Raw genomic sequence first — 26186 nt, 5'->3', positions numbered from 1 at the left:
TAATTTTATACAATTTATTTTTTCTTAATTTGTAATGGTAATGGCATCGTAAAAAATCATAATGTCACATGTCACCTTGAAACGTGAGAAAAATCTTCTCTAGTCTGTGGTAAAAGGGTGAGTGAACTGCCTCATTGTTATTTATTGCATTTGACTCTAATAATACATTAATTAGCCGTTTTACTGGTACAGTGAGTGCAATAACATACATTACAAGTCGTGACAGCCATGCCGATGTGAGTAATACCGAAGGTGTGGCGCTGCGCTCTGGGCGTTGTTTCTGTGTTGATCTTTAGTGCAAGTGACATTTGTGTTACGAAAAATATTGTGCCTAGCCCGTCGCAAGATGACCGAATACAAATTAGTGGTGGTAGGGGCCGGTGGCGTGGGCAAATCCGCATTGACTATACAGCTTATACAGAACCATTTTGTGGACGAGTACGACCCTACGATCGAAGACTCGTATAGGAAGCAGGTGGTCATAGACGGGGAGACTTGTTTACTCGATATCTTGGACACGGCAGGTCAAGAGGAGTACTCTGCCATGAGAGACCAGTATATGCGGACGGGGGAAGGTTTCCTCCTTGTGTTTGCAGTGAATAGTGCGAAGAGTTTCGAAGACATTGGGTCCTATAGAGAACAAATAAAGAGGGTGAAGGATGCGGAAGAAGTGCCAATGGTGCTTGTTGGCAACAAGTGCGACCTTCAAGCTTGGGCTGTGGATATGACACAGGCGAGAGAGGTTTGTTTTTGTTTTGTTCTTACTGCCACAAGACTAGTGAGACTGTAAAAATGTAGCTAATTCTGCTGTACACAGTCTCTATTGGCTTAAATCAAGTGCCATCCTTTTCAGCAGAAAGCATTATGAAAGGGGTAGCTAAATACTTAGACCTGTCATTGTAGTTTAGAGATTGTGTGTGTACAACCATATTAGCCACATTGTGCCACAGTCAACACAAATTGTGGCTACTTCGGTTGTTGTGTTGCTTCTCTATGGCTCATCGTACTGCTGTTTGATGACTACTTTGGTTGTACACAATCTGTAAATGAAAATGGTTTAAATGTATTGCTATTCCTTTCATAATGCTCTTCGCAGAAAAGGATATCACTAGACTTGGACTTGTCAATTTAGTTGAGTGACTGTACAACAGAAATACACAGCAATACACAGTATAAGCTACTGTGTCTAAACACCCTTAAAACAGTTGGTGACCGTCCTGCCATCATGGTCCATACTATAATGTGAAAGGTTTGTTTGATGGTTGACTCACTATTGAATATATGGGTCTCCTCTCAAAATGAGAAGAATTTGGCTATAATCTACCATGCTGACTAAGTGAAGATTGGCAGACTTCATAGCCCTTCTGATAACATGAACTCTCAGGCATGTAGGTTTCCTTCACCGTTCAAGCAAGTGATGTTTGATTGCTTAAAATGAAAATATCTCTGAAAAGTTAGAAGTGCTTGTTAGAGATCAAACCCTGGACCTCTGAACTAGGAGCCTGACGTCTTAACAACTTAGGCTCTGACCACTTTTTACAACTGAGCAATTGGTGATGCATTGTATGTATGTATCTCCAAGAAGGTTTTTGTGATTTGTTTACCCTTTAAGGTCCAATTTTTCAATTGTCAAGTAACTTTTATGTAAGGAATAAATTTGATGTTTTGGCAGATTTTCTATAGAAAAATGTTAAAACCTCAAATTTATTCCTCAGATAAAAGTTACTTGACAATTGAAAAATCAGTTAGTCAGCTAAGAAAATTAGATTATACTTGGCAACAAAAAAATTGGAGCAAATGACTAAGACCATAAAAGGTTATCAGAATCAATTAAACTACTAGTGGATTAGTCATTGTTATCTCCTGTCACTACAAAGTAAAACAAAGGTTGACTGATTCATCTGAATTGGGATGATAATTAATATTATTACTTAAACTGGAATCTGGATATTATTAGATTTTCAGGAAGAAATAATTAATTAGCTTGATTTTGATAATTGTCAAGTTGGCCAGAAATTGTCATAAACTATACTCTATTCACAGAAAGAATTAAGTATAGAGCCCTCTCTGTTACGTAATCCCATACAAATGACAGAGACAAAAATCTAATGGAAAAAGTATAGTTACGGCATCATAATATCCATCTATGCAAAGTTCCCCTCGCAGAAATCGGAGGGGTCGAATAGGTACATGCTTTCATAACATGAATTCTGAATTCTGATTCTGAAAGAGTTCTTAGACTCTTTCAGAATTCAGAATTTCAGGTTCTGTGTAACCAACATTTGTTAGGTAGTGGTAAGTAATTACACAATTGACAAAGTTCTAAATGATAAGGTTGCATGGAAACAGTCTTTGCATTCAGCGGCCCATAAGATGTCATTACAAGGCTTATGTATTGCATTGTTAATATATATTATTGTAACATTGAGTTCTTTTTAAAAATCTGCTGTTAAGTTTCTCGCTGGCTAATCTCAGTAAAAGCTGCTTCCCCAATTGGTGGTAGAGTTTGACTTATTATCATAAGTGACACATGCTGTTCTACACAAAATAAAATAAAATCATTACATTTCGAATTCATTTCATTTGTGTGTTTTTAACCCCCGACCCATACAACGGGGTGTTATAAGTTTGACGTGTATATCTGTGTATCTGTCTGTGGCATCGTAGCTCGTAAACTAATGAACCGATTTTAATTTAGTTTTTTTTTTGTTTGAATGGTGGCTTGATCGAGAATGTTCTTTGCTATAATCCAAGAAAATCGGTTCAGCCATTTGAAAGTTATCAGCTCTTTTCTAGTTACTGTAACCTTCACTTGTAGGGGGTGTTATAAATTTTTAATTTACACTTGTAATTTTTGATTATAAGTTAATCTTTGACTGGGATCAAACTAGTGGTAAATGATGGTGCAGTCTAAGATGGAAGTGGGTTAACTTGGAAGGGGTAGGGCAGTTTTATAAACCTGTACTTTTCATCAGTTTCTACACTGCATCGTACCAGAACGCTAAATCGCTTAGGGTGATATGGTAGCCAACACACACAGACTGCACATTGAGAACATTATGGACAATTCTCAGGCATGCTGATTTCCTCATGTTTTCCTTCATTGTGAAAGTGATATTTAATTTCTTAAAACACACATAACTGCGAAAAATTAGATGTGTGTGACCGGGGTTGAACCCCCAATCTCCCCAATAGGAGGCAGAGGTCTTAACCATTTTTGACAGAACTGTTGGGTTTAAAGAACCCTAAAAAAAGGTGATACCTCTCAAAATGAAAAAACTGACCAAGTGCGAGTTAGATTCGTTTGTGTTGTGTTTTAATTTTCAAAGTAAGACAACTATATCAAGTGGGGTATCATATGAAAAGGCTTTACCTGTATATTGTAAACATATTTTTATTTAATTTTATGCATGATAGTTTTTGATTTATCATGCAAAATGTCAGAAAAATTATCCGACTACGGAACCCTCGGTGCGCGAGTCTGACTCACACTTGGCCGGTGTTTTAGTAAATGTTACCATAACAAAAATTATATAACATTCCAGGTAGCGCGAAGTTATGGGGTCCCCTTCGTAGAAACGTCAGCCAAGACCCGGATGGGCGTCGACGACGCGTTCTACACGCTCGTGCGCGAGATACGCAAGGACAAGGAGAGCCGAGGCAAGAAGTACCGGAGAGGGAAGAAGCTCGGCTCCCAGCGCACCTTCAAGTGCACCCTGATATAAGCTAAGACGGTGAGGAACGGATACAGAGATGCCTGTCTTTAAACACACCTCAAAGTTGAATTTTTTTTAATGACTGCTGTGCACACTATACCTAGACAAAGTGGTTACTGTTTACATCATTTTTTTTTTTTTTCTTTAATCTGGCTTTACTCTGATTAGCCAATGTCAAGTTTGTGATATTTTCAAGTTATTGAATTTATGCAAGTATGGACTCCGTCTGCGCCGGCGCCCGCCGACATACGCGCGGCGCCCCTTTAGAGCGCTTCCCAGTCAGTTCCACCACCAAAAAACACCAACTAACACAAAAACCAGCCACTCTTAGCAAAAAAAACACTCCAAACAAGCACAGCACGCGCGCCAGCAAACGCCATCGCAGACGAAGTCGTTTACATCATTTAGAACTTGCTTTGACTTAGCTCAGAGCTAGAATTAAGATGAGAAAAAAAATTCAGTGTCATATCACACAATTCTGTTGTTTATGACTAGCACATAAAATCTTATTTCAACTCCAAGTAAAATCTGAGCAAAGATAAAGACAAGAAAGGAGTAAGACACTGTTAAAATGAGACAGCAATATATCACTGGTGTAAATCTATCTCATTTATAACTGAAACTTAAGTCTGAACAAAGTCAAAGTACACTCTATAGTCTAAAGCTGAGATCTTTACAGTTAAATTAATTATCTTTACTTTGACTTTGCTTGGACTTAGAATTAAAATGAGACAGATTTTTCCCAAACAATGTTGTGTTAAATCAAATCAAAAAAAAAAACAAGATTGTTTTTGCTAATCCTGGGACTTGGTTCCACGGAAGAAAACCTCTTTTGGTCATAAAAACAATATACTTACCTACCTACTACAATTTGATATACCTAACTAAACATACCACTTAAAATTTAAGGTGCGCTTAAATTTTAGTGTTTCTATATTTATGGGTATGTTATATTAGAACCATCATTTTTATATTTCAGCAAATATGAGAATAACTTTTTAGCTCCTTATCCCTTTTTTTATCAAAAGGTTTGTTGATGTACAAAATGGTCAGGTGAATCTAAAGGTTACTTTGTTTTACCTTCCTAAGGTTACCACACACTGCCAGAAAATCCCCAAGAGGCGTATTTGTCAGAGTGGTTATTGTAACTCTTCAAGTTAACGTTAACTATATAGGTTGGTTACCCAGAGCTGGCACGTTCACTGTACTCACACAATCGCAATTTTATTGTAAAACATGTTCAATGTTTAATCTAAGCCTCAATAGCTCAACGGTTATAGGAGCAAACTGAAAACCGAAAGGTTGGAGGTTCAAACCCCACCCGTTGCACTATTGTCGTACCCACTCCTAGCACAAGCTTAACGCATAGTTGGAGGGGAAAGACTTATGTTAGTCATGATTAAAATAACTAATATTCTTTTTTAACAAAAAAATTCAAAAACTTCATAACAAACAATTTATCGTTTGACTGAGACGGATGGATTTAAGGTTGAAATCTATAGAGCCCACTTTGACTTTGCTTAGACTTAAGTTTCAGTTAAAACGAGACAGATTTATGCCAGCGGTACAACTCTGTCTCGTTTACAGTGTCTTAAGTCTGAGCAAAGTCAAAGTGCACTCTATAGATCCCAGCCTAAAAAAAATCACACTGTATTTCATAAACAAAACAATAATTTTCTCTGTCACGCTCATAAACTGTCCGCGCGCGAGTGAGAGAGAGACACTTCATGACACTTGCGCTTATCCATAGACACTACACAAGCATAAGGTGTGAATGTGTTGTACGTGCAGCGCTAGGTAATACACGTATGTATTAGTGTATCATTTAGTACAGAAGCTAACCTTCGGGAAAACGTCATAATCTGATGTCAATATCTAACATCCTTGACTTTTAGAAATTACTGTAGGTACTGTAACTAAATATCCTAATAATTATTATATTACAAACTTTTATTATAGGTAGTCATAATATTATAACTTTAAATTACTTTATATGAATCAATAACACCCCTCTTTTTGGGTCGGGGGTTAAAAAGAAAGCTTATAAACTAAATAATTAAAATATAATAGGGGTGGCGACGCGAAAGCGTTGGAGAGCGCGGTAGGGTTAGGTAATAGACCCTACTTTTCTTAATACAAATCGTACACGCATACGCGCGCCTTCAGTGTTTTTTGAATCTGTAATCAATCGCCGCCCTGAATAATAAATAATTTCATACTTCTTTTTCTATGTATAAAGTTTGACAGAAATTCCTTTCGCGTATTTTTATACTTACTAATAAATTAAAATGTGGGTATTTTCAAATTATTATTATACGTAAGCTTCTGCTATTTACTTGTCTATAGCTAGATAGCGATTATATCAATTCTAGAAATCATAAGGGCTGTTGAATACTAGTATTAGGTATAAATAAAATTAGAGATCCGCAGACTACAGACTGAAGATCGGCCGAATTAAAAAAATGGTCCTTCATTAAATATTTCTAATAGAAAAATAAAAATTTCCAAACTAAAATTACAAAACTATGGGTCGACTGATCTAAAAGTCTGAAGTCTCTGGCAAGCCTTATAGTTCGTTAAACTTCATTTATCAAGCTTGACTAAACAGCCTAGTGCCCATTGGCCCCACTAAGTCGGCGAACTTAACTTTGTGTACATTTACCACGTGCGGCCAACGCTGGCCGGCTTGCTGGCATTCGTCGACCGATTGGGTTAATGTGTATTGGACTGGAATCCACAATCGCGCCAGTTACAGTGCGACAAGGCTCTTTTGGCGCGTGGCCAAAATCGAAACAAGCCGCGTTCTTCGCGAACTTGTTGATAGTTCGCTGTATCGGCATAAAGCGACAACTGCGCCCTCACTCAAGTGCCAAAAGAGCCTGTCGGGACTGTAAATGGGTGTGCGCGAAGGGTTATCATAGTTAAAAAATCTCCCAAAATCTGGGGAAAAATTCTATGTACAGATTTAATGTTTTATTTGTATGATTTGGTAAAGGAACGAATGTTGACATGTGCTTTTTATATATTGGTAAAAAAATAAAGAAAAATGTTTATTTTGTAAGTTGTTACACATCACGGTATACCTAAAAGTTGGCTATGCCGGCGCTTCCTCCACTAAAGCTCTTAAGCCAGAACGCCTCAAGCAGAAGAAGCGTCTGAATAAACTGTCATGTGTGGCAAAACCCAAAAAAACGTTCCAGCTCAGCATAATGCTGTATGCCTTGAATATGCACAAAAGCATAAAAAACCTATTTTATGGCGTACATACAAATTAATATCGTAATTACATTATTTTTTGTATTAGGTACTTTTCGATGTAGAGATTTTAACAAGTATAGGAAATTTTTACGGCGGGGTTTCAGTTCAGAAACATTTTTAGGGCAGTCTATATTTTGCGCGACAAATTGGGACGACAAAAACGAACAATCAAGTTGTATTGCGCGTTTTTAAGGTGTATTGCCTGTCTTTTTGTCGCGCAAAATATAGGCTTGTATTGCCAAAAAGTTTATAGCCAATCGATGGAGCCCAAATAACTCGTTAAATTGATTATCCTATCGACAGTATTAGTGTATACCATCGATATTATTGAGAGGATAATCGAATTGATGAGTGATTTTGGAGTGAACACTCAATTAAACGATAGTCGATTTTTTTTGGTACTAGTATAGGTAACAAAGCTTAGAATCACAAATCTTTTCTACTTATATTTTTAGAGTGGTGGGTGCTAAAGTGACGGTTGTGTGCGATACTGTGCTGTAGTTTATTTTTACTAGTATTATAATACGTCAACACGACGAATGTTATATTTACGAAAAACTTTCAATATAGTTTCCGTTTACAGTTCACCCGCAATATAAAATCTAGGATTCTTTCCACTAAGGGCGCTGTTCAAATTAAGTAAAATAAACGTGAGCAGTACCGTAGGACGGTTCCGAAAAACCTGCATCAATCAATTTTACAATCGCAATCGTGATTGGCTGAATTTATGGTATTCGTGTTGCAACAATGCGTTGTAGCCAATAGTGAGCGGCCGTCAACCAATCAGAGGCGATTGCGATCGTGACATTGTAACTGTCATTCTACCGCAATCGAGCCGCTGAACGAGTTTCGTTCATAGAGATCGCAAAACGAGCAGTCCAAGCTAAAGTTACAACATGGCGGTTTGCGTAGGTCATTAAATACACAAACCCGGCTGAAATCTGTTTTTGCGCAATGCACAGTCATACGCTTCAAGTTCACATTGGACTACTTGTTTGGCGCACACTACATAAAAATTACACATGGAATTAATACTTGCAGTAGGTACCTTTTTTTTCAGCTTATACACTTATACATATTTATAATAACACCTAGTTATTATTTTACATATCATTGTTTTATAGAACTGCAACTTTTTCAATGTGTGTAAAACATGTTTAAGTGATTTTAGTTTTAGTCTGAAATACGGTTTTAAGCGTTTGCATTATAGATAATTTTTCAAAGCATATCTACTGTTTTGTAAATAAAATATTACAATGTGTATGTGTATAGTGTGACCTACTTACAAACACTTTTTTGTTTCAATGATCAGCAGCTAAAACAGCAGACATTGCTGCATTAGCACTTTCGTATACCTGGATCACTGGATGGTATATCTCATAAATGGCACGCAAATATTTTATAGTTGTATAAACGACTGTGTTGCCATTGTTTTTAATTCTGTACGTGTGAATAACCTGAGTCTATGAAAATAAATTGACAGATTGATTTCTAGAAGTAATCATCTTAAAATCACATTTACAATTTTCTTATAACAATTTTAATATAATAATAAATATAAAACGATTATAGTTAGTACAAATTTTTATCTGCCTACCTTCGTCGCAGTTAAAACAACTTTATGATTCAAATATAAAATAATGTGATAAATGATATGTATGTATGAAAAGATATTAAGGGAAAGTTTAAATGCTTGGTTCTCAGTACGAAGTATTTATTGAAGCCAATACTTACGTCCCTTAGCTTTTACTTCCTAATACATTTTTACCAATTGCTGCAACTGCCTCATAATGTGATCACATAATTTCGATTCCTGTCAGGGTCAATTTAAAAAATTTTCATTGTCATTGAATAATAAATCTTCATTACTATTTATTTTATTTATTTATTTTTGTAATTCCTCCATTCAAGGCGATTCAATTCGCTTCGTAATTATAATAATTAGTAATAATACAAATAATCACACAAATAAAAGTCATTTATAATTAATTAATACAACACAACTTTTAATGTATCTTTTTCTAAACAATAAAAATATATAGTTAAGCGTAAGTCGTTAAATTATTTCTACTGTTGCTTATAGACTTAAGATGTAATTAAATCAATCCTCTGATATTATTGACTTTTAAATTCTTATGTACATTATTAACTTCTGCATTAATTATTATTATTAATTCAAAATATATGAGGTTAAGTGAAGATGGAATGGAAAATAAATATTATTATTCAGTTCAAAAATGTAAAAAGTATTCTATAATATTATGTTTTATTAATTTAAAATACGCTCAAAAACCTATAACAAAACTGCGAGGTAACAACAAAATATAAGGGCCTTGACGTCATCTAAACGGCCCTAGTCTAGAAGACGCCAAGGCAGAATTTACGTCTAATTTATAGAAAAAATATAAATCAATGTACTTGGGACTCCTTCAAACCGCGGAGGTGTCTGTACTTTAATTACTTATTTAAATATATCTTTATAGTTCTAGTTACTTTATTGTAGTTATTTTAATTTTTCTTTATATTAAGTAAGTACATGGTATTTTTAATCTTTTTTTTAATGATAAAAAAATACCATAATATTATTTCAAATTAAGAATAGGTACAATGAAATCAAACGAATTTTTATACAAACATTATTTTATTTCTGATTTTGACAGTTTTCTTTAGATTGTATAATTTTCGTGTACTTTAGTTTAGAGGATATTATAATATGTGTAATATTAATAACTTTTAATTATGAAATCATTTAATTTAAAGCTGCCAATAGAAAATCAGCCAGAAAACTTTTGCCATGATAATTATTGTGATGTGTTTATTTTTTTATAATTTTGTTACAGTGTATTTTACGAAATCTATGGAGTCACTTCATATTATTTTCTTTACATTGAACTACTATAGAATTCTTTTAAATAATAAACCGAATTTGATAATACTGCACAATTTGTTGGAAATAGTAGATAATATTTGTGAATTAATCTGTAAAAAAAGCACACCCATCTGTGCTAATTGAAATAAATAAAATTGGCAAAACTTACTTTCTCTTATTTGATGCCCTACATTTCCTTACCTATACATATGTAACTATGTTCCCATAGAACTTGAGACGTTTAATTCATTGTCGGAAACCGATATTATATTAAAGACTAGCTGATGCCCGCGACTTCGTCAGCAAAGATTTACTTAGGTTTGTATCCCGAAGAAACTCGTCCCTATTTTTAACTGACTTAGTAGGTCAGCTATCAAATCACCACGATTTAGGAATGCAATTCTTTACAACATCAGGATTGAGGAGTCGGGTCCTTGAATTCATTCAATTCAACGATAGGTAGTCTTAATATGCTGGTACGTTCAATATCAATACTTTATAACCGACAGTTTCAAAATCCCATCAGTTTTATTGGTCAGGTCCCCTGCAGCATCAGAATTGAGTTGGAATCGAAATTTTTTATGGGACAATGTCGCAAACATAACACTCCTCATTTTTTTGAAAGTCAATCCAAAATTAGCCTATGCTACTCCTAGGTATAGGCGTCACTCAGAGAAGCAGGTATTATTTAAATATTTTTATCGAATTATTGGAATGTCCTCTCCAAAACCAACACAAAAAAAACACAAGTTTAATGTGTAAGGCTATCCGAGAGTTTTAATCTAAACAAACTAATGCCAAAATAAATAATTTAATTAGAGCGTGATTGCTATCACAACATCTAATTATTCAGTTCACAATTCAAATACCGAAAATATGCGATATCGCTCCGAATCTCGGAAGGAGACTAAACTAAAACCTTCGAAACACCCGTATTTATGCAAGTTCAATCTTGTTGGCCTCCTAGCAACAGATTGTATGACATCGAATGAGCCAAATATCGATTTTATCAATCTACCTGCATTAGATAAATTAATAATTTTATATTATTGTTGACAATTCAAATCAATTTTTAAAAGTAACCTTACATAGGTTATTCCTCTACTTGTCTGACAAAGCCCCGTTAAAATAGATTCAGCTGTTCCAAGATTAGCCCGTTCAAACAGCCAGACAAAATTAAAACGTGATCACAGAGTACATTGAATATACGAGTACATATGATTCAGATATTATGGTACAGTTCAAATAACTGTAATAGTGGTTAGTTATTTCGAAATTAGGTACAAATCGTAATAAAATCTACGTAGGGAAAATAAAACTGGAAGTATGGTAACTCTGCAATCAATTATGCTCAAAAGCTTAGAATCCAAGGCCTATAAAAGCTTCTACGAAATTAGTAGTCTGTCATGCCCAAAGAGTATTGTCAATGTGACAATTGGATTGGTGACGTTATTCTCCAATCACAATGTCAATTTCCATATTTGTTTTGGTAATTATTATTTAATCTTCGATATTGCAGTAAAAACCAGAAAACATACGTGTTGTTATAGCAACTTTAAAAATACTAACTAAATAAATAGTATAATAAGTGAAGTGTTTAACGCTTAAAACATGGATGCAAAAGACGTTTGCATAGAAATCGAGAATGATGAATTTTACAGCAAATTCCTGGTGGAATCCGTGAAGCCGCTAGTCGGTGAGAACATCTCGGTGACAGAACAGGTCAATAGGCTCACCCAGGGTATTGAGAAGCTCACTAAAAGTCTGGAGTCACAAGTGTTAGCCAAACACAACGATTTACTTACACAGGCAAGTAATATATCCGATTTGGAAGCTATGCTTGAATCGGTGCGTTCCCAAGTGCAGGGGCTACTGCGCAGTGCTGACAAACTCAAAGACCGTGTACACACGCCCTATGACGTGTTAGAAAGCCAGACAATGATGTTAGATAGAGTCCAAACTACGTGTAACCTCCTTAGACATTCAGCGAAAATACTCACTTTGTGGAACAAACTAATATCAGTTAAAGACAACCCAACAAAAGAGGCCATGATACTTTTTGAATTAAACGAACTTATAAATGATTATGATTTCAAAGGAATAACTTTACTCGATGATATTTTAACCCAAGTCGAACATCAGAGAAAAGAACTTTTGAAAAGTTCCACAGATTTATTACAATCTAGTTTATTGAACGGTGATAAAGTTAAACTTCTACAATGTTTTAAAGTCTTTCACAACCTGCAATGCACTGAGGAGCAGATTAAAATTACAGTGGACAGTATTCTAAGAGATTTGAGAAAAGAAATAAATACTGCGCTTAATGTACAGATGGTATCTATAGAAGTGAAAAAGTCCAGTTCGGGAAGAATTGCACCTGGTAAAGCCAATATTATGAACGCACAAGATTTCAAGATCAAACTCTGGGATAATATTGATAAGCTGTTTAAAAATGAAATGTATAATAGCTGTATGAAAGTAGTGATGTTGCAAAACGTTGTGAATGAACTGCATGCTATTGGAAATTTCAGAAATATAGCAAAAAAATTCTGGGACGAATTATCCTTAATTTTCAGTAATGAATTAGAAAAAAGTCCATCCACTGTCAGTCAATCCATTGAAATTGATTTCCCGAAACTGTTAAAATGTTTCAATGATTTACTTTCAAAATTAAAATGTAAAAATCTTGAAATGAACCGCTCTTGCTTGACTAAATGGGAAAATGCATTCTTATCAAAATCCTTGGCCAAGTTATTAGAACCGGTAAGAAGTATGTGGCATTTGAACCAAGTCCCAACCATGGACCAAATAGATAATGCTATAAGAGTGATAGCAGAAGCACTGAGTATTTCATTGGCAGACAAAAATTTGAGTATAAGTTTGGCATACAGTGTGGCAAAGAGCATCAAACAAATGAATGTAGAAGCAGAACAACGGTTGTCTATGGACAGTGACGTTGCACAAATCATAGAAGCACCAACGAGCTCGCAGCAGAAGAATGCAGATTTGTGCAATGCATTGTACTACTTTTCATCGCAAATAAAAAGAGTTCTTGTAAACATGAACTCAATGTTACCTCAAGAGAGCGTACAAATAGTACAAAACAGTTTAAAAGGCATGTCTAGTCTACCGGTCCTTAATTTGTTTGCTGAATCTATAAAAAATTCTTTATACCTTATTTTAATCACAATGCATGATGAACCGGATTTAATTCGTGCTGAGAATCCCAATAATAAAACAATGACATGCTCTCCATATATGAAGGAGCTTCAACAATTTGTATCACGATGCAAAGATATATATTTGTCGTTATTCAACGAAAAACAGGCATTGAACGAATGTTGTATAGACATTTCTAAGTGTTGTATCGAAAGGTTTATGCATCATGTATGTAATGTACGTCCTCTAAGTTTGTACGGGCGTGCAAAGTTGCAAGCCGATTGTAAGCATTTAGAAACTTCTTTGGCACCACTGGTAAATGATATTACAGAGTTGGGTGATCACTACCGTCAGTTGAAGGCTTTAAGTATGCTTTTGGAGAAAAAGCCTCAAGATATAGCGAAGAGTCAACATGAAGGTGCATTGTTGCCTTACTCTTTGGTCATGATGTATCTTTTTTCGTATGGTGGACAACAATTGTTAGCACCACATGTATGTGCAGGTTGGTATGGTTTTTGGATAGTATGCTATCAACTTGTATAGATAAAAAACCGGCCAAGTGCTAGTCGGACTCACGCACCGAGGGTTCCGTACTCGGGTATTTTTCCACATTGTGCAAAAAAATAAAAATCTGTTATAGAATAAACAAGAAAAGCCCTTTCATATGATACCCCACTGAGTATATAGTTACATGTCTTTGAAAATTAAAACACATTTTAATTTTTTTTTAATGATATGATCACAAATTCACAGTTTTCGGATTTATTCCTTTACTTGTGCTATAAGACCTACCTACCTGCCAAATTTTATGATTCTAGGTCAACGGGAAGTACCCTATAGGCTTTCTTGACAGACAGACAGACAACAAAGTGATCCTATAAGGGTTCCGTTGTTCCTTTTGAGGTATGGACCCCTAAAAATGATTATTATTCTTTCAGGTTGGAACATACAGAAACTAATCCAATGGCTGGACAGTCACAAGGACGAGAGGGATAGACTAGAGTTTGTCGCGGGCGCTTTACAAAGATACCAGAACCATGTGAGGCAGAATCAAATCACATGCTACGATGAGGTCTACCCTGTTCTGCTACAGCTGCTCGAAGATGGGAGAAAAGCGCTGAAAAATTAGTTTATTGACATAAGGCCGCGATTACACCTGTAAGTTTTACTCACGTGAGTAAGCAACTTACATGAGTAAAACTTACATTACCTTTTGACGTAAGTTAATCATGTAAGCTATTGACGCGATTAAGAGTTTAAGAGCGCCTTCAAAGTCGCAGTGCCGCGCGGCTGCAGCGCTGTTTTGTAAATCCATATAAATTAAAACGCGCGATTGCAGCCCTACACCCACGCTGCAGCCGCGCGTCAGCCCATCGATCGAAATTATATGGATTTACAAAGCAGCGCTGCCTCCGCGCAGCCACTATGCGACAAATTTGAAGGCGCTCTTAATCTCGCAGGTGTATCCGCGTCTTAAAATTTTTGGGAAAACATTCCCAGTTATTTATATTTATTATGGTGTAAATATTATGTTTCTGTATAAAATATATAAGTTGACAAATTACATAGATTTTTTATTATTACCTAGTTACTCAATAATAACAAATTAAATACCTGTGAATTCTTCGTCATGGATAAAGTAGGTATTTTTAAAAATCCTGTGGAAACTGATTTTTATCAGTTCCATACAATATAATTAATTATCCAGGAATCAGGATAAAAAATAGACAAACCTAAAATCTATTGCTATCCTTTTTCCTCCTATTCGAAGCGAATATATGAAAGAGATAGCAATATAAATCGCTATCCCTTTTATATTCATATATTGCTATTACGTTCATAATGCTCCCTGTGGAAAAAGATAGCAATAGATTTGAACCTGTTAATTTAATTTTGATAGTATAAATAAAACTCATGTTTGAATTGTGCTATTATGATATTTATTAAAATAAAATTAGTTGAAAGTAAACTTGTCTTGTAGTCCTTGTCGCTAGACGTAGGCCGCGCTCTTCTCGCCAGCCAACTCTCCCATCTGTCCACGAAACTTAGTTTTAGTGCACTTCATCGATTCTTATCTATAATGTTCAAAATTAAAATTAATTTATTTATTTCATGTCAGACAGTATGTGACATTTGAACAATGAAGTTTTACGGTTGCAGAAGAAATTAACAAAAAAAAGTGACCAAGTGCGAGTCAGACTCGCGCTCCAAGGGTTCAGTACCTACTCAGGCATTTTTTTCGACATTTTGCAAGATAAATCAGAAACTTTTATGCATAAAAATAAATGAAAAGCTTAAGAATTTACCACCTACAGGTAAAGCATTTTCATATGATACCTCACAAATCTTACTTTGAAAATTGAAAATACTAATTAATTTTTCGTGAACACATTTTAACTTTTTTTTTGTGATGTAACCACAAATTCACAGTGTTCGAATTTTTACCTTGTGCTATAAGACCTACCAACCTACCTTTCATGATTCTAGGTCAACGAGAAGTCTATAGGTTTTCTTGACAGCTAGACAGATAGAAAACAAAGTGATCCTATAAGGGTTCCTTTTCCTTTTGGGGTACGGAACCCTAAAAAAGTAGTGGGACACGGAACACAAGCGAAGCGAGCTGTACTCTGTCTCGCTTTCTCATTCAAACAATAATACTGCTTCGTTTCACTTTTTGCTATTTAGGTAGAAGTTTTAATAACTAAAGTCTTTCGTGATGTTGAATAGGATAAAATGGAAACTAAAACTAATAATAAAAATGTTTAATGACAATAATATAACCATGCCATTCATAATAATTAATAACAACAACCATTAACTTATTGTAATTAAGGGAAAGGCTCGTCTTTTTCGATTACATACAACGACTAGCTGATGCCCGTGACTTCGTCCGCGCGGGTTAAATCTTTAATCCCGTGGGAACTCTTTGATTTTCCGGAATAAAAAGTAGCCTGCTTCGGGTTTTTAACAATAATTTCATGCAAAAACTTCCCATTTTTAAACAGCCTTAATCCACGTGGACGAAGTCGCAGGCATCACCTAGTTGGGGCGCCAGCCAGGTAACCTCCCAGTGTGCCTGGATGCTGCTGGTCCCTTTTGGATGCGTCCGAGGGGAAGAGCAGTGTTCGGGCCGGTGCGCCCCGGTAACATGGCTAATAATTTCTCTTCGGAGATATTGTTGGCTATGGCTAATGACCTGGCAGGGGGGGAGGTTTCTCCGCGTGTCCCTCTGACTAGCAGAGGGCACAGTGGATGAAGCGGAGGATGGGACGCGGGCGACGTGCGCGTCCCAAGGTCGGGGGACGCACTTCGTTGGTGCGTCCCGGAGGTGCGTCGATGGGGACCGTGCAGGTCCCCGGTGGAGGGTCTGCCTCGGCAGACGTCGCTGGCTGGGTCGCGGTTGTTTGCTTCGGCCGTTCCCGTGACCCAGTCGCCAGGCGACGCGCAGTAGCGCCGCTGGGGTTTAGTGGGTATTCCGGTCGCCTCTCGGCCGGCGAGTCCCACATACCCTCCCTCCGGGGGGGATGCGTAAATGCATTCCCCAGCGTAAAAAAAAAAAAAAAAAAAAAAAAAAAAAAAGGCATCACCTAGTTACTGATTTGTTTTGTGTGAAATGTTTAATCTAAAATATATCTATCTCTAACTTAATAAATCTACTAATTATATAAACTACGCTAATTATATTCGTTTTGGTATATAAAATATTCAATACTTACCTTCTAGTCTATGAAAAACAATATTTAAAATGAAATTATTAATATTACAGCATAGAGGAACAGTCGAAATGTTGTACATCTAAATAATTAAAATAAGTCCAGATTCATTGACTGGCCCAGCCCAAACCTTTAGGGCTAGAAAGCCAAAATTTTGTAGACAAGAAATAAGGCCGGATTTTTTGGAATTCCCACAGGATAGGGAATAAAGGGATTCATATTTTCGCCGGGCGAAGCCCCGTACTAGCATATTATAATTTATAATATAAGATAATATTTTATGTTTTTATAAACACAAATAATTCACTTTAAATAAAAATAGTAACAAACTATAATACAGTACAAAATGCAATAAACAAATTTCATAATACAAGAGCATTTGGAATTTTTTTTGGGACTTTCTGCAAGTTTAGAGCTTTCCCGCTAACATCAAGTCTAATCAAACTCAAATATTTACAAAATATAACTACCGAACACAATAATTTTAATTACCAATTAAAAAAAAACCAACTAAACACTAACTATAGATCGTTTCAACGTATAGTTCCTATGGCGTTATGTTGGCTCCCCTGTCTGTCCAAGTCATTGGCACCATATTTGCATAAGAATACGCATATTTTGTTTATTTTCATTTGATTTTCATGAATGAATGAAATGAAAATCAATTTAAAATTAACAAAATCTGCGTCTTCTCATGCCAATATGGTGGCAATGACCACCCAATGACTTAGACAGACAGGGGAGCCAACATAACGCCATAGGAACTATTCGTTGAAACGATCTATAGGTACATAATCTAATATACATCATCCAGTCTTCTCAAGTCTAACACAGACTAAAGGAAAAAGATGGTAAACAGGATGCCAATAAATAAAATGAATAAAACAGGGATGGTTATCGTTACTAAATTTTTTGCGTTAAAACTACAATAGTATTTCGTTGAAATCACAAATGACTCACACTTGACCGTTTTTAGGGTTCCGTACCTCAAAAGGAGAAACGGAACCCTTATAGGATCACTTAGTTGTCTGTCTGTCTGTCAAGAAACCTATAGGGTACTTCCCGTTGACCTAGAATCATGAAATTTGGCAGGTAGGTAGGTCTTATAGCACAAGTAAAGGAATAAATCTGAAAACCACGAATTTGTGGCCACATCATTTAAAAAAAATTAAAATATGTTTCAATTTTCAAAGTAAAATAACTATCCTAAGTGGGGTATCAAACGAAATGGCTTTACCTGTACATTCTAAAACAGATTTTTATTTATTTTTACCCATAATAGTTTTTCATTTATCATGCAAAATGTTGGAAAAATAGCCAAGTGCGGAACCCTCAGTGCGCGAGTCTGACTCGCACTTGGCCGGTTTTTTTCTCTGGAGATACGGAACCCTAAAAAGCAATAAAGTTCCTCCCGTACCAACGGAAACTAACCAATAATATTATTTGACTGACGTCACAATCACAGCTCCATCTGTTTTCTTTAGCCTGCAGTACTCTCTACTCTATGGTATAGGACAAGGCGCTCAATTGACCTGTTCGGGCGCGAAGGCGATCTTGAACACGTCGTGGTACTCGCTGACGAAGTGGACGTCGATGCCTTCGCGGATGAAGGAGGGCAGGTCGTCGAAGTCTCTTCTGTTCTCTTCTGGGAGGATAACACACGTCACTCCCACGCGTTTGGCCTGGATAGAGACAAGTTATTTACTAAGAGTGCTCTCCATGGTCGCTCCAAATCGAGCGTGAGTGCATGCTGTTCCAATCAACATTTACGTGTGGGACATACTCAAGAGTGAGCAAATTTTGAGCCAACTTTGTCCTTAAATAAACTATATAAAAACTAGAAAGTACAAAAAATAACAATAGTACAAAAAATAACAATAATACAAAAAATAACAACTTCATGTCACGCTTTACTTCATAATAATTTCAAATGTCTTTGGTTAGTGTAAAAAAAATGTTTTCTTTTATATTGAAATTAGGCGTAATTCTAAACGTTGATTTGCAATTTTCACTTTGCTGTTGACTAAAAAATCATCTCAAGCAAAATTCATTCATCCAGTCTCACTTGGGATAAAGGTGCCGTTAGAAGGACTGGGTGATACGCACAAATAACGTTGTCTCCGTCATTTGTGGAAACAGCACTATTTAAGGTTTCACCCACTGAGTTGTCACTTTGATGACGCGGGTTCTTAAGAGTTGTATCAAATTTGGTGGCACGGTGAGACTATTGCCGCGATTCTCTCGTCCGAAAAATGGCGCCTAATCGTACCCTCAAATACAATTATTTTACAACAGCCGTCAACACTTACCGCAATGATCTTCTCCTTGATCCCGCCGACTGGCAACACTCGCCCGGTCAGCGACACCTCCCCGGTCATGGCCAGCTGCGACCGCACCGGGCGACGCAGGGCCAGGGACAGAAGGGCACTAGTGACGGTGATACCCGCTGACGGACCGTCCTTGGGCGTGGCGCCTTCGGGCACGTGGAGGTGGATATGACTGAAAGACAGATGTTTAACATTTTTTTTTATTCAGATACAAGTTAGCCCTTGACTGCAATCTCACCTGGTGGTAAGTGATGATGCAGTCTAAGATGGAAGCGGGCTAACCTGGAAGGAGTATGATAGTTTTTCATTAAACCCATTCTTCTTTGGTTTCTACACAGCATTGTACTGGAACGCTAAATCGCTTGGCGGCACGGCTTTGCCGGTAGGGTGGTAACTAGCCACAGCCGAAGCGTCCCACCAGACCAGCCCAGAAATTTAGAAATTAGAAAATTATAATATTGGCCGGATGACGCTGCCCATACATGATCAAGTTCGTAGACCACTAGCGTCAGTCAGATGTTTAATTTGCAATATATTGTGAACTTTTAAAAAATACAGAATAGTCTTTAATTTTTTTCGTACTTAATTTTTTTATGGTATCTTATCCAGTAATCGTCAGTACTATCGTTTTTATTACACTTTAACTTGTTTCCGTGGATAGAGTATAATTAAAGTAACTCACCTAGTATTTAAGAAGCTATTATCAGGATAATTCTCTGCGAGGTAGTTCCTGGCGACCGTCAAGGCGATGCGTGCTGACTCTTTCATGACGTCACCAAGATGGCCCGTTAACTCCATAGTGCCCACTGTTGGCTTCTCGTCCTTTATGTGATTCCGGATTGCTGTTTCGATGTATAGTGTGCTGCCACCTGAAACAATATTATCAATTTGAACGGATTGAGTGCGGCAACAGCCTAATGGTTAAGATGTGGGCCTCTTAGTCGAGGGGTGCGGGGTTTGATCTCAGTTAGATGGTCAGTGGCACCACCTGGAAAAGTTACGGAACCCTAAAAACAAAAAGTTCACTCATCACAATCCAGGCCAGTCTCATCACCACTCCGGGCGGCGTGATGTCATACATGCCATCGTGTTTGAACGTCGGTTTGCCAACTAATCCCTCTAAATCGTATCAAGTACAAACATAGCTCACCCATCGCAGTCCAGGCCAGTCCCATCACCACTCCGGGCGGCGTGATGTCGTACATGCGGTCATGCTTGAACGTCGGCTTGCCAACTAGTTGCTCTAAATTGCTATCGTTTATCACCATCTTGTCGGCCTCTTGCTTCACTATTTTATACGCCACTTTGCGCGCGACCTGTGGAAAATACAATGACACTAAATTATCAAACCCTTAAATCAAATCAAATCAAATCATTTTTATTCAAGTAAACTTTTACAAGTGCTTTCGAATCGTCAAAATAATCTACCACTGGTTCGGAATGCTGTTCCTACCGAGAAGAACCAGCAAGAAACTCGGCGGTTGCTCTTTTCAAATGTACAATTTACAATAATATGCCATAACCCCATGTTGAAGTTTAGTGGAACACCGCTACGGCAAAGACAAAAGGAAGGGTTAGGGACCAAAAGTAAAGAGTAAAAATAGCGAGCAAACGAGCAGGCAGGTCACCTGATGGTAAGTGATTACCGCCGCAAATAAAAATTTGCAGCACCAGAGAAATCGCTCATGCATTGCGCTGGCTTTTTAAAAATTTGTTGATCCACCCCTTGAATAAATAAATAAATAAATAAACTTTTATTTCAGGCCATTAGACCCATAATTGTGTTAGTATGACAAATCACTTAAAACTATGTTAGTAGGTACTTATTTCTAGCTTAACAACTAATTCTATAACTAAAACTATAACTTAAAAGCCCGAGGGAGCCTCTTGGCGCCTATGTTGAGGTCTAGTAGGAACGCCGCCGAAGGGAGTTGGTTCCACAAAATGCGTGCGAAAAACCAGGTCAGGCAACCAGGTGGTGTGGGTGAAACTGCTTACGGTGGCGTGCGGTGCGGTTGTAGAAAAAAGGAGGGTGGAATACGGTCAAACAACTCTTCAGAACACTCCCTATTTACCTTCTCAATGTGTTTCTGCAGGTTTCTAACGCCACTTTCCCTGCAGTAGGACTTTATTAACGTGTGTAAACTTTCCGGGGTCAGGTCCATTTGCTCCTCGCTGAGTCCGCAGTTCTTCCGCGCGGTCGGCACTAGGTACTGCTGGGCGATCGCTAGTTTCTCTTCCGCTACGTAACCTGTCGTAGTGACATAGAAAAATCATGATAAATATTGGGCCTATTGGAATATTTTTGCCTCATTGCAACACAATAATCCACCTGCTATACATTTCTTATGAGACTGCATCGACTAGAGGCGCGACGAGACGGATAATATTAAGACGATGTCGCTTCTAAACTCAATCAATCAACAACGCTTGAAACATGAACCCCAGCCTGATAACTCACGACCCGCGGCCTAGATGGCAGCACGGGTAGCTTAATTGGAAACTCAAGGAGAAACACGCAACTTTCAATCGCATTGACAGAGCGTTTACCAAATTGCACTATATATAGAAGTTTCGACGCACAACCGTTGGCCCAGCTGGCGCTACCGAGCACAACACCGCTCGGAGGGAAATTTCCCTATTGCTACGGTCGAGCACACAGACACAGCTCCCGTACAAGTACAACATATGTACATACAAAATGGTCGCCGCACCGTTGCAGCGTTGACGCCTTCCTTAAGGCCATGGCCAGGTCCAGGTAGTCCAGAAAGTTGGCGATTTTCAGCAGTTCTAGCGAGCTGATGGATCCTTACTTACCAGACACATCAACGAATTCCATCCTGTCCCAGGGATGAAAAATAATAGTTCGGAAAGTATGTTTTGCTCCAAGCCTGATAGTCCTTACTCACCTGACATGTCAATAAGCTCCATCCTGTCCCGGAGTGGCTCTGGGATGAGGTCCACCACGTTGGCGGTGCAGATGAATAACACACGGGATAAATCCACGGCCACGTCCAGGTAGTGGTCCAGAAAGTTGGCGTTCTGCTCCGGGTCCAGAAGCTCCAGCAGAGCTGATGAAGGGTCTCCGTGCACGCCCCTGAATATAACCGTAGAACAATCAGGGTCTGAAGATACAACACCTAAAAGGTTAAGACTTTAGGCGGAAGACAGATATTCAAAATGACTGACTAAAACCTTGGAAAGTTCATTGTGGACATCTCAGAACAATTGTGTACAGCAAAAATTTCGAGTATTAAAGAAAGTTCGAAACGAGAAGACCTGAAGATCAGACCACATGGTTCTTCAAGTCCATTCTATATATGCCATAATGGTGTCCCAACAATGCTCCTCTCTACATAAGCAGCAAAAATTGGACACGCCATTCAAATGAGGGTACATATCAGAACAGTACATCCAATGCCCTGCACATATTAGAAACTAGAGGATGCCCGCAGCTTCGCTCGCGTGGAATTCGATTTCTTTAAAATCTCGTAGGAACTCTTTGATTTTCAGGGATAAAAAGTAGCTTATGTCTTTCCCCGGGATGTATCCCAAGTCTGTGCTCTGTACCAAATTTCATCAATCGGTTCAGCGGTTTGGGCCGTGAAAACGTAGCAGACAGACACACTTTCACATTTATAATATTAGTATGGATTCTTTTCAAGCAGAAGCCTGTTTGGAGGACATAACTACCAATTTTTAGTACCTCTAAAGAACTGTTAAGTATTTTGTAGGTAGATATACTCATTTTCCTCTGGCTATACTCACTTGCCAATCTTGTCGACCTCATCAATGAGCACCAGCGGGTTCTCGGTGCCCGTCTTCTTGAGGCACTGCACCAGCTTGCCCGGCATGGCGCCGACGTACGTGCGGCGGTGGCCCTTGATCTCCGCCACGTCTGTCATTCCACCCACTGAGAACCTGAAGTACTGTCGGTTCAACGCTCGGGCTATTGAGCGGGCTGAAATGTAAAAACTATGTGAATGGATACCCGCCGATTTGAGGGACAGCTATAAACTCCAGGATCCATTTCTTTATATCGTCCATTTCGTAATGGTCTTTGCCCAGGATCACTTCCAACTTTGAACAATTCGTCTTGCGATTTTATCAATTCAAAAAACGCTTATATTATAGTGTAGTGTTAAAACTTTAAGTTTTATATACTATACTCATTACTCATGAAGTATCTACTCCAAAAATATATGTGCGTGTAATAAAAGACTAGGATAAAAATATTTTGAAACAAAATGACACCATCATTAATTTTACTGACATTTGGCGAAATAAATAATTTCGTTTCATTTCATTTCATTTCATAATCGTCGCTTGCTACGAATTTTTCAGTACTTTAGAAATTATAACAAACAAAAAAAGAAAAACAGATGTATAGAACACGCTGAGATTCAAGGATGACGCAAGCAACAGTTGGCAAAAGACCCCATATCTGCCCCAAAAGATATCTTTCAAGCTATTAAATTCTTCAAGGTCAATCGCAGAACATTCAAGGTCATCAATAAAAAGCTTACCTATACTGGTCTTGCCAACCCCCGGTGGTCCATGGAAGCACAGGATCTTGCCCTGGGTGCTGCCCTTAAGCTGAGAGACCGCTATGAACTCCAGGATCCTTTTCTTTATATCCTCCATTCCGTAATGATCCTCGTCCAGGATCACTTGTGCTTCTTCTAGTTTGAGGTTCTCTTCTGAGGTGACCCCCCAGGGGAGTGAGGTTAGCCAGTCGAGATAGCAACGGGTTACGCTGGGTAGTAAAAATACTATTTTTTATTTATTGCAGCAGCCAAATCATATTTATGGAAACCTTACAAGGCGTTTTGGTTGATTTTTCGTCATTTTAGCAATGTTTCCTTTGGATATTTTTGTCAAATCTGAAAGTCTCTCGAAGAAAAGCACCTTTTAAACTTGCTGCACTTTTTTTGTTTCTCAAAATATTTCTATTTAATATGTTAAACAAGGGCAATACGTGATTTTAGGATATATGAGCGTTAAATGGGATCACTTTTTTTGTAGACTCCAAAAGAAAGTATGGGTTCAAAAAGAACTTACTTGAACTCTGTACTGTGGTTCCTTAGAAAGTTTAACTTGTTGAGTTTAATAAGGCCTTGAGGGTACTTGTCACCTATCGCATTCTTGTCGTCCTTTTGTAGATCTAGCTCTTCTATAGCGCACGAGTGTGTGCGCAAACATAGGTGCACTCTCTATTCCCACTCTCATAGCCGGATGGGATGGAAATTCGACACGACCGGAGAGAGATTATACGCAGTACCGACGGCTTTACGTGCTCTTTTGGGCAGGGGGCTAACACACCACCAACGTCCAAACTCCGTGTAGTACCTACTGAGTTTCTTAATAGAAAAACCCAATACCTATTTTTGGCCCGACCTGAGAATCAGACCCAGGACTTCGTCAACCGCATCAGCATATTCGAAGACGTATCGAATCCGCGTCGTCGAATATGCTAACCACTAGACCAACGAGGAGTGGCTACATAGCATAAGGGAGTAAATAATAAATAGGGGGTGGTATAAAAACAGTCGGAGAACTATTTCGCCTAACTAAACATTGAGAAGTTTAAACAACTAACTGCTGATCTTCAGTAATAGAGAGGCGCATAAAGAAGAAGACCAATGAGGAAAAGAACTTACTTGAACTCTGAACTGTGGCTCTCCAGAAAGTTTAACTTGTTGAGTTCTTCGTCGATAACGGTTTGCACGGCGGCCGGCACCTGTTTGTCCGCGAGGCGTTCCCGGAACTTGTCGCCGATCGCGTCTTTGTCGTCCTTTTCTAGACCTAGCTCTTTCTTTATCACCTGACCAAAGACAATTAGAATAAGGGCATTTTACCACAAGCAAGAAAAAATCTCAAAATGTATAAACAAGATAGTATTAGCAATAAGCAATCGAAAAATTTTTTGACGTGACAACGTCTTATAATTCGATAGAGCCGGCTGCACGCACGAAAAAACATGACTCATGCGGCGTTACCTCGCTCTGAGGCGTTCCATGTAAGGCTTGAAGTGCAAGCGAGAGCGCGGAACGAGCGACAAAGAAGCACAATCGGCCTTTGTTGTCACGTTCAACTATCGTCAGTAAACAGACTTTACAGACAACCAATTATTTATTTTTTCAATTTATAAAATTATATAATGAATTTTTTAATTCATTTTAAAGATTTCCCTTTTTTGTTTTACAAATATTCGAAACGCATGAAAATGAATTCTGACTGTGACATCACATGGATTATTATAGTTGTAATGTATTTCACAAAGAAAATGTGGTTCTTCTTCTTCTTATTTTCTTCTCTATGGTTCTTAGTACTGAGCTTTGTAGTCCGTAATAATGCCGCTAATGTCAATGCAGTGGAGAAAACAACATTGTGATTGTTCATTGGTTCTTGGATTCCTTTCATGAGAGACTTTTCCTAACCTTTGTTAAACCATAGACATCACAAGGACCGCACAAGATAGAAAATGTGGTTCTTTACCAATACGTGTGACGTCATGACAGCTCAAGAACCTAAACAAAATGGCAGTTAGCATTTTCGTGGGGAAATTTCAAAACATAAATGCATTATTGCACTTATCGATTGAATATAATTTTTGAGATTTTTTTTTGGTAGGATCAAATTAAGACACTTTTCAAAAAAGGGGTAAAATACCTTGTTGCACTTTGTTCCGCTATTTATTAAGGGAACTAATAAATATTCTGTGGTTACATTATATTTATGCAGTGACTGAATTGCTACTTCTATTTTATTTTACCTTGAGCTGTTCGTGCAGTATGTATTTCCGGTGCTGTTGCTTGACTTTCTCCTCAACTTCTTTGCCAATCTTCTGCTGTAGTTTGGACAGCTCATACTCTTTCTTCAGCAATGACAGTGACATCATGAGACGTTTTGGTATCTGTGGGAAAGTTGATTTTTGTCATACTTGAAGTACAGGACATATTTATTGAAAAACGTTCCAACCAACAATCAAACCTATTATCTAAATAGTATAGTTACTAAGATATCATGAACCACCTCTGTGGCGCAGTGATGAGGGCTGTGGTCTTATAAGCGAAAGATCTCAGGTTCGATTCCTGGCCAGAGCAATTTTGGAAATTCATTATTTCTAAATGGACTCTGGACT

The 26186-nt window shown here is 37.7% G+C and overlaps 3 protein-coding genes and 1 long non-coding RNA gene across 9 annotated transcripts in view; 2 read left to right on the top strand and 2 right to left on the bottom strand.

Moving 5' to 3' along the window:
• Positions 1-87: 87 nt before the first annotated feature.
• Positions 88-10008, top strand: LOC123874305 (GTPase HRas). Of its 2 annotated transcripts, XM_045919563.1 has the most exons (4): positions 88-742; positions 3546-3835; positions 4112-8116; positions 8152-10008. In XM_045919563.1, the coding sequence occupies exons 1-2, from the start codon at positions 347-349 to the stop codon at positions 3723-3725; spliced, it is 576 nt and encodes a 191-aa protein (XP_045775519.1). In that variant the 5' UTR covers positions 88-346; the 3' UTR covers positions 3726-3835; positions 4112-8116; positions 8152-10008. The 2 variants fall into 2 exon arrangements, with proteins under 2 accessions (XP_045775519.1, XP_045775518.1); XM_045919562.1 differs by having other exon boundaries at positions 4112-10008.
• A 1275-nt stretch (positions 10009-11283) lies between these two features.
• On the top strand, positions 11284-18575 carry LOC123874288 (conserved oligomeric Golgi complex subunit 5). Of its 2 annotated transcripts, XM_045919534.1 has the most exons (4): positions 11284-13504; positions 13941-14137; positions 15450-15453; positions 18543-18575. In XM_045919534.1, the coding sequence occupies exons 1-2, from the start codon at positions 11455-11457 to the stop codon at positions 14129-14131; spliced, it is 2241 nt and encodes a 746-aa protein (XP_045775490.1). In that variant the 5' UTR covers positions 11284-11454; the 3' UTR covers positions 14132-14137; positions 15450-15453; positions 18543-18575. The 2 variants fall into 2 exon arrangements, with proteins under 2 accessions (XP_045775490.1, XP_045775489.1); XM_045919533.1 differs by lacking the exons at positions 15450-15453; positions 18543-18575 and having other exon boundaries at positions 13941-14142.
• Positions 14926-26186, bottom strand: part of LOC123874284 (lon protease homolog, mitochondrial) — a 15416-nt gene continuing 4155 nt past the window's right edge. For 2 of the 4 annotated variants that reach the window (XM_045919527.1, XM_045919530.1), the window contains exons 6-16: positions 25818-25958; positions 24703-24866; positions 23569-23798; positions 22811-23003; positions 21952-22139; positions 21118-21293; positions 20193-20358; positions 19725-19911; positions 19025-19214; positions 18248-18397; positions 14926-15034 (exon numbers count right to left, since the gene is read on the bottom strand). In XM_045919527.1, coding sequence (XP_045775483.1) covers positions 14993-15034; positions 18248-18397; positions 19025-19214; positions 19725-19911; positions 20193-20358; positions 21118-21293; positions 21952-22139; positions 22811-23003; positions 23569-23798; positions 24703-24866; positions 25818-25958 — 1827 coding nt within the window. In that variant the 3' untranslated portion in view covers positions 14926-14992. Of the gene's footprint in view, positions 15078-18193; positions 18398-19024; positions 19215-19724; positions 19912-20192; positions 20359-21117; positions 21294-21951; positions 22140-22810; positions 23004-23568; positions 23799-24702; positions 24867-25817; positions 25959-26186 lie in introns of those variants that run through there. The other 2 variants (XM_045919528.1, XM_045919529.1) reach the window with 2 other exon arrangements.
• LOC123874309 lies at positions 16004-17236 on the bottom strand. The gene is made up of 2 exons (XR_006797887.1): positions 16590-17236; positions 16004-16041 (listed from the first exon to the last, which is right to left on the bottom strand). It is a non-coding gene; the product is annotated as an uncharacterized LOC123874309 (long non-coding RNA).

This window comes from Maniola jurtina, chromosome 18 (genome assembly GCF_905333055.1).
Source record: "Maniola jurtina chromosome 18, ilManJurt1.1, whole genome shotgun sequence".
Classification (NCBI taxonomy): Eukaryota; Metazoa; Arthropoda; class Insecta; order Lepidoptera; family Nymphalidae; genus Maniola; species Maniola jurtina.
The sequence above is the reverse complement of the archived record's forward strand: the minus strand, read 5'-3'. Positions and strand labels throughout refer to the sequence as shown.